This window comes from Acartia tonsa, chromosome 2 (assembly GCF_053477335.1).
Source record: "Acartia tonsa isolate MP-2025a chromosome 2, ASM5347733v1, whole genome shotgun sequence".
Taxonomy (NCBI): Eukaryota; Metazoa; Arthropoda; class Copepoda; order Calanoida; family Acartiidae; genus Acartia; species Acartia tonsa.
Window position 1 is genome coordinate 47608870 of NC_137261.1, and position 9210 is coordinate 47618079.

The 9210-nt window shown below is 35.7% G+C and overlaps 1 protein-coding gene across 1 annotated transcript; it reads left to right on the plus strand.

Annotated features, from left to right (window-relative positions):
• The first annotated feature begins 2048 nt into the window (after window positions 1-2048).
• Window positions 2049-5253, plus strand: LOC145312586 (uncharacterized). The gene is made up of 2 exons (XM_080151841.1): window positions 2049-2094; window positions 4064-5253. Exons 1-2 carry the CDS (start codon window positions 2070-2072, stop codon window positions 5251-5253), a joined length of 1215 nt encoding a protein of 404 aa, XP_080007967.1. The 5' UTR covers window positions 2049-2069.
• The last annotated feature ends 3957 nt before the right edge of the window (window positions 5254-9210 follow it).

Consider the following 9210-nt stretch of genomic DNA (forward strand, 5'->3'; position numbering starts at 1 on the left):
TATCTAGAGGGAAATTCTTGTGTAAAGACCATAATATTGATGAATGTACACAGTGTATAAATAACAATACTTTAGATCCATATCTCGACACATGTCCGCTAGAGGACCAAATCTTTAATGTAGAGGGGGTGCGAGTGGGGTCAGATAAACAAGCTTGGATATTAGCTACTCAAAATGATACTGTTTTATCAAAAATAAAAAATTATATTTTGGAAGGGAAAGTATTTACCAAAGGGGAATTGGAAATTTTAAATGGAAGGGAGGAAATGTTGGTTAAATTACTACCACATTTGCAATTTGATAAAGGTATCATTATTTTCAATCAACCATTACCCAATGGTAAACATGTAAAAAGACCAGTAGCACCTTTAAGTCTATACAATGAAATATTTGAATTAGCTCATAGCGGATATGGGGGCGGATACAGGGGGGTAGTCGAAACTACACTAAAAATAAACAGCGTTTATTTTTTACCTGGGGTAAACAAACTGGTGGAAACCAGAATTAATAATTGTATCAACTGTTTGAGAAAATACAATAAATCCCCTAAACACAACAGTGTTATAACTCAGTCTGCCAGATATAATCGAGTATGGGGGTGTGTGTCTATTGATCTAATTGGCCCTTGGACAGAAGTAATGTTTCAGGGGGGGAGGGTAAAGTTTGTACTAATATTAGTATGTCTATACTCACGCTATGTTCTCGCTCACCCAATAGCTGATGCTACTACAGAAAGCACAGTAAAATGTTTGTTAGAAGAATTCATTCCTACGTATGGTTTATTTTCAGCACTCAGGTCTGACAGGGGAACAAATTTTACGTCACAAGTGTTTAAAAGCGTCATGCAAAGCATGGGAGTTAAAACTATACTAATTCCGGCGAGAAACCCTAATTCAAACCCTGTTGAAAGATATAACAAAGGGATATATAATGCAATTAGATCAGATACCAGCAGCGAACCAAGGGATTGGGCAAAGAAAATTAAAATGGCAACTTTTGTAATTAATATAAGCAAGAACAAAAGGACGGGGTATTCCCCATATTTTGTAGTTTTTGGACGGCAACCTTTGTTACCTTTGAACGTATTTTCACCTGTTGAGCAACAGTTAGTGGATGAATTGGATTGTAAATCATATGTAACATTTCTTGAAAAGGTTGAGCAGATTATGTATAACATTACTGGGAAGGAGGAAATTTACCTAGAATACGAAAACAGGAACAGGGGTGCCAGGGAAATTTTGGAAGTTAATGATATCGTATACGCCTTTTTTGATATTGCAAAAGTGGGAATTTCAAGAAAATTACAAAGTTTTTATGCAGGACCGTTCATTGTTAGCCATAAATTTTCAGATGCATTATTTGAAATAACTCCAATTCATAATTGCAATGTAAAATCAAAACATGTTATTACCAGGGATAAGTTAAGAAAAATTCACTCAAGCGTCAAAGTATGTGGAGAAAAGTTGTCATTTAACGTATACCCTTTAGATCTAATCCTTCCATCGAATGAAATAATATTGTCCTATTCAAACCCTAATTTCAATGAAAGTTTAGAAATACAGGGAGCGGGGGATAAGGATTTTGTAACTATTGACAAGTTAATGGACAATTCCGACAATGAAGATATGGGAGGGGAGGATACTAGAGGGGAGGGCGTCGAGGAATCCAGTAATGATGGTGATCAGGGAGGGGATCAAGGTAGTAATCAAGGGGAATATCAGGAAGGGGAGCAAAGCCAATATCAGGGGGAGGAACAGGATGAGGTATTTTCAGGGGAAGGGCACTCTTTTGGGGGGAATGCAGATTTAACTACTATTCCTGGGGAAGCTTCTTTTTGGAATAAGGAACCTATTCAATCCTCACCTGAAAAACTTGTTTCCATACCTGAAAATAGAAAAGTTACGCTACCAGAATATGTTTACACCAATATAGTGGGAAAAAATTATGGTACTAGATCCAAAAATTTGGAGCAGCATTATGAGGTAGCACCTACAAGGCAATATACAAAGAAAACCAAAAATAAAAATAATTAATTTCATTTTTTTATTTCAGTTTGTGTCACCAGCAAGATGTCGGGGAAAAGATTTAACCAAGGTACATTTTTGTTTCTAATGTCAGTATGGCTATTCAATATTGGTTGGGCGGATGAACTAAATGTCAGTGTGCTAAATTGTACGGGGGGAAACATAACAATTAAAAAAAGTAAATGTGGGAATGGGTTATTTAATATTACTAACGATAATGTAAACGTACATATTCTGCAAAGGGCAAAAAAGTGGGTAATTCCTGGGGTGATTTGTCACATTTATGAAACACAACACTTTTATTACTGCGGGGCATATGCACATCTTCATTTAGCAAAGCCAACACAAATTAACAGACCAATATTAATATCCGCGGACGAATGCGCACAAGCTTATAAATCAGGGATAATAATTATTAGAGGGATACCCATATCAGTAAAATTAAATCAACAGGTTAAAGAATCTTTTCTAATAAATGGAACAATATATTTCAGGGATTCATGGAGGGATGGATTTAATCCCCAATGCGAGGGAAAAGGGATTTTAGTGGGCAACACTTTCGTTCCTAATTCATTTATTGATACTGAAGTAACCATTAATATTAGAACCGTTGATTTAATACAAACAGAGAATGGGTGTATTTTTAATGATATAATATTAGCCACTGACAATGAAACAAACAGGGATTGCGGGACGCCCCATCTTCATTGGGATATGAGTAGAATAATAGCATTAAATGAGACAGATACTCAAAAACGCTATTATTCGGGGTTTAGAACAATAAAAATCTTGAATGCATCTATTCTAACGCACAGTGAATGGGGAGAAGATAATATCTTATATAACAAACTTCGGGTGATTTACAATGAAAAACATTCACTAGCTGTGGAAATGGGGGATAAACAAATATTTGGGGATGTCCTACCGGGAATTTACTACTATATAACAAACGTAGAGGGTTTATATGTATGGATTACCCACAGCATAAAGGAATTTTTTCCTTTCATCCACAGGGCAGAAATAGATGCAAATTTGGAAGATAAATTTTATTTATCGTATGGGCATTATAACAACTTAATAAATGAACACAATGACTGTACCTCTGACAGTGTTATTTTATACAATCTGGTTAAAGCACACAAAATGAAAATCCAAAGAACTATGGGGGAAATAATTTTGGAACAACAATGTGTACAAGTTAGGGTTAAATTAAATATTAGCGAAAAATTGCCTTGTTTTGTCAATCATTTTGCCGTGGCAATTAATGGATCCATTTATGGCATTGTACCAAACACTAGATTATTAGTAAATAAAGATCATCTAATAGAGGTGGATTGCAATTTTAACCCAACGTACATTTCAGTAAATCAAAATGTGTACGCCGTTAACACGGATAAAGGGATAAATTTGGTAAAAGTAACAGAGGGAAAAGTTAAATCTTATATGTTTGAAGATCTTTATGGAAAAGTAATTGATGAGCAGGCAGACCAGGGGGAAACGTCGCTAATTAGCTTAGACGTCCTTAAACTACAGGAGCTGGCCCACGACGCTATAAAATTTAAACCCAAAGTCGAGATGACATGGGTCAAGTATTATGTAAATAAAATATCCGGGTGGGTTTCAACTAAATGGCATGAAATTTTAATGTACATGGCGGGGGGTTTAGCTGCAGCATTATCAGTCTGCTTGGTTGGGTCTATGATATATTTATGTTGCTGTGCTAAAATATTTAAAGTGAACAATACACAAGGGCAAGCAACAAATTAACAACTATTCTTTTATTCGTGGGAGGGAAACTAATTAATCTTAAAATTTAAAATTAATGTGTGGATAATAACTACACCTTTATTGGTTAATTATTGGATAAATATCCTTTTATTCGTGGGAAATAGAGGGAAAGCACCATATTCCTTTGGGTGGGAAAATAAACCATGATAAAGCACATATGTTATTTGTTTATTTGTTTATTTGACTATTAATATGTGTTAATATTGTATTTGTATTGTTTGATATTGTAATTTAATTTTGCTATATTGCAGCACCCTTCGGACGTGGAGCCAGCCAGAGGAGGTTCAAAACTGAGCCCAGGGACACCACCCCTCCAGCAGCTGCCGCAGCCAACCTGGTATCCAACGACACGATGCTCGCAGTGATGATTGAGGTTAGACAGCAGGTGCACGCCATGAACACTAAGCTGGATAATTTGACCGCTGTAGCTGGGGCCAACACTGCAGCCATCAAAGATCTGCAGAAGGAGACCTTAAGGGTGGACACCACCCTTAGGGAGCACACGGGGAAAAGAGGGATCACGTTAGACCAGTGGCAACAGGAGGTCAACGCACTCCAAAATAATGTGACCTTCTGGGGCAAAAATAGTCAGAGTCAGCTCTCTGAGAACATGGATATTATTATCCATGAACTCAAAAAGCTGGCTGAAACGGTCAACTCCCATACTGATAGCGTGACCAGGGACAACCGCATTTCCAGTGTCCAAGAGTTGGGCTACATCCTACGACGAGAGTGCCAGGGCATCGTTCCAGCCACCACCGCCACCTTGGAGAATAAGCTGAAGAAGATCCAAAATTCAGTGACACTTGTACAATCAGCCCAAGACAGGTTGAGATTGAAGCTGGACCAGTTCCAAGGTTGGACGAAAAACAGGTTGTCCATAGCTGAGATTGATGTAACAGAGGATCCACCTGTCCAAGCACAGCGTAGTAACGAAGCTGAACCATCAATTTCTGCTGCTGCCAGAGCTAGGCAAACCTCGCCACCACGCCCTTCAAGTTCAACAGTAGCCAGAGCCAAGGAGATGACTGACCGCTACCTTGTTTCCACCCGTCCACGCAGCCCCAGACCACACACCCCACCCATGACCAGCGACAGGCTCTTGTTCACCAGAGATGATTACTCTGGTGGCATGAGCAGTGATGATGAAACACTCTATGAGCCCCCATCACCCAGGTACACACCAACTTCACCCAAGTACACACCAACCTCTCCTTCCTACAAGCCTGGTGATTTTTCTGAATCCAGCGATGAAGATGTCAAGCTGCCAAGGACCGAGCCCCCCAGGAAGAGAAGGAAAGGGAACCCCAACGGGATCCGCACGAGATCAGCTGCTGCCAGCAAGGCCGCAACCTGCCAGGATCCAGCACCTGTACCTGCTCCAGATCAGCAACCAGATCCAGCTATCCTTGATGAAGTGGATGAAGAGAACGACAGCTGACTAGTTGAATCTATCGCCCACTTGGTGGCCTTAGTAGTTATCAACATTAGACTACGCCGCCAGCAACGTCGACATGGGCGCAACCGCCAAGGGGGATAACTTGATTATCATTGTGACCACAAACAGTTATACCTCTAAGCTGCTTTGTACCAAAATTAAATAAGTGAACTAAAAGTTAAAATTATGTTCTTGCGCTGCGCTATGATGAATTTTGTAATGCTTGATAATTATGCCATTTTTGATATGTTTAATGTATTAGTATGTAAGAATTAGTATGTAAGAGGGTCAAAGATTACCAGCGGTAATCAATGATTTAATTATTAGTGCCATGGTTAATATTAAGGAAAGATTCTGGGGTTTAGGTAATTATGGGTAAAGGGAATGTAATTTACATCCCCTTCTAAGTCCGGGAGAATGTAGTATAAGTAAAGACTAGCTTTGCTCTGATCTTAATAATTAGTCTAAATAGACAGCTAAAATGGATAATGGCCAAAAGGGGTAGCTGTCAATAAAGTATAAGCTGTGGGCTTAGGTAAAACAATGCAAAGCTAGACAACTTCAGTTGGTTTTAGAATTTAGCTTAGCTAGGTTCGCTCCCCTGTAGCTGTAGGTTTGAGTCCCTAGGTGTGGACACCACAGTTACATTATACCAACCCAGAATCATAAGTAATATATACATATATCCAGTTATTATTGAATCTACTATATTATTAATAAAGTGTTGATCAACATTAAACAAGGTGACATTAGTTATTTGTAGAAGTAGCAAATCTGCTCTATAATTCAGAAAGATCTGTCCTACGTCTATACTACATAAGTAAGAAGCTAAAATATCCATGGTTAAAAGAAAAAGTAAAAAATAATTGAAATTGCTACATGTTATGTTATATTCAAACTAAAATTGAATAAATCTTATAAAGTCTTAAAAAGGCATTCTAAATTTATAATTTTCTATGTTTTATAAAACAAAGTATTACATATGTAGTGATCAAATTAACCATTAAAAGGGTCTGCATGTCACAGTTAGCTCTTTTCGTTAATCAGGCATGATATTAACGATTTCAAACTTCAGACGATGATTCCTATAACAATTAGGAAAGCATAGCAACTTTATATTCGTAACCAGAAATTCCGTACGTCTATTAAAACATACTCTTTTTTCCAACTATTTTGACAACAACTTATTGTATGATAATTATTATATCAACCTGACTTTGGGAACAATAATTCCTAGAACAACAAGATACAATATTTTAAATACTACATAAACCTTTAAACATATCATTTTCTTGATAGGGGTATTTTCATAATTTCTTGATTTACCAGGTTTTCTTATCTTTTCATTTTTAAACCTAATTTAACATAGAATATAGAATGGTTCATAAAACAATTTATTATTTAAGTATCACAGAACAATATAGGACCTTTCATTTGGTTAAGTGTAATGTGATATAAATAAATGATACAACTAATAAACCCTGCTTCATATTGGATAAACATACAATTGATTACCCATTTTTCCCTAATTTCCGAAGTTGTACGACAGATAACCCAACTATTGCAAACGCTATTTTCAGCAACTCCGGTCTTAAATAGCTGAATTGGTGAAAACAAAGCGATTTATACATTATACATTCAAATTTTAAATTTTTTTGGAATTTTGAAGCTTTTTAGCTAGTATTAAATATTGAGATAGGATGAGGGTGATACGTACTAAATCGGAAAGTAAGATTCAGCTGGTCTCATATTGGGTAAGTTTAACCCATTTACTGTCCTATTTACCCCACACTGAGTTAAACTATTACGCCAAGCAAAACAATGTTTCCTAATAAGTTTAAGTTTTGACCAATATATGGACAGGGAAAAGAATATTTATTCTATAAAACAATTCTTTACTTTAAATACAAGTTTTTAAGTTAGAACACGCAAGCGAACGAATATACTAAGGCGTGCAGAAGGGGGTTTATCCACCACCCTGACAAAATCAGGGGTTGTGGACACCCCCCCCCCCCCCTACCCCAAGGTGTTCAATTTGAACTTTTGTATTTAGATTCGTAAAACATATAGGTACAATATGGAACGCGTAACAATTTACCAGAAGCATAATTTTTTGGAATGACAATTGTTTAATTGTTAGTGTTCGTTCTTTTGTCACAACTTAACAAGCTTTTTAAAAAGATTTATTCAAAAACTTAAACCTTTAATATTTTTTATGACAAAGCTAATCAAAGCATAGATTTGCAGTTCTATTTAACTACTACAAATGTTGCTATAAAGGGATGAAGGGGGGTAGTAGGACCCCCTAATGGGACAAGTTGCATTACCATGTCTCCTGCCTATTCTCCTTCTGGCAAAATTGATCTGATTACGCCCTGCCCCTCACTTTACAAGGGGTTGCTGTGCCACTTATACTCAATATGTGGATTGCAAACAGCAAGCCAACTTTTAACGGATTAAAATAAATATTTCATTACTTGGGTCTTACACCAGGTTTTAATGTTCTATACAAAAGTAAAACTTGCAGTGGGCTAAAATAATGATTCCCGCCATCCACTCTCTTTACCCCATCCCTTCCCCTGCAATGAACGAACTGTCCAATAAATTGTAATTCAAACACTCAAAACAGAAAATGTTAAAAAATCTAATTAGTGTTAGTTCTCATTTAAATCTCATATTTTAGAGCTATAATATTTCAAAAAGCGTGTGTGATAAATCTTTTTATATTATTTTGTGCCTTTTTAGTAGATTTATTAATAAAATTAAATTTTTTTTTATTGAAACAATTGAAATAAATTTGATGTATTATATAACAGAGAATAAGGGCATATAATTTTATTCCATATTCCTTTTGTTATTGAAAAAATATAAAAACGCAGATTTTTACCTTAATATATAAATGAATTTAATTTAAATAAATTTGGCTTTTAGGAACCCACACCCTTAAACCCAATTATACACGAGAGCACTCCTGATTTGAGGAACCCTAGCTCTGCGGGAGGCTTGTCCTATCCAGGGGTCTGTGCCTGCCAGGCCATATAGTGACCTCTCATTTGATTCATTGATTTACAGGGCTTAATGATTTTTATTGTAAATTATGTAATAACAAGCATGGTATTGTCCAGAAAAGCGAATTTCAGAAAATTAATCAGTGGGATAAACAAACAATAACAAGTATAGACTTATAGTTTTTTTGTTATTCTTTGATACTCGTCCAACAACATTTAACCCTATATTCCCAGAAATAGCAATTCCAATAAAATTGTAAATTAGATAATGAATCACCTAAAAATAGTAATAACAAGTCAAAAAATACTCAGGTTTAAAATGGACAGAATTTCTGTTTATAACCATAAGGTTAATACACTTTTAAAACTGTTTGAAGTCGACTGAACGATTCTAACATACGTATATAATCGCTAAAGGCTATTCGTTACGGACGGATGGACTGACCCTAATCATGGATTATCTTTGTTTTGATAAAATTTATATAATAAATGGTAATGTATTGTCTTATATTAAATTTTTGATAACCTACTGGCATAATTGACTTAGGTCAAAAACAAGGATGACAACATTTATAAGTAACAAAAATCAAAATAAAATCTGACAAATTGATGAAAGTATAAGTTACATACCATCATATAAAGTAATAATAGTTTTTTTTGTTTGTCTGCTTTACAATTACATAGTTCTCAGAATTGTTTTAGAATAACCTATTTTAATTTTAAGTCTCATGATTGTTTTTATGTTTTTGACCTTTTGTATCTCTTCAAATTTAGAGCCCCGAATACTAGGGGCGCAGTCGCTAGTAAAGAAAAAAAAGTAACAAATTTTGTAAGCCTAACTTATACAACAACATGGTAAATTCAATTTTCTATGGAAAAAAAATATTTGGAACCTTTCCTTAGACTAGAGATAGAAGAATGAATAGACAGACAAACAGAGCTTCAGTACAAG

Bases quoted from the DNA above. Each gene is read 5' to 3' on its own strand.
- LOC145312586 (XM_080151841.1), top strand. From the start codon at position 2,070: ATGTCGGGGAAAAGATTTAACCAAG. The intron at 2,095-4,063 runs GTACATTTTTGT...GCTATATTGCAG, and splicing joins GGGGAAAAGATTTAACCAAG to CACCCTTCGGACGTGGAGCC.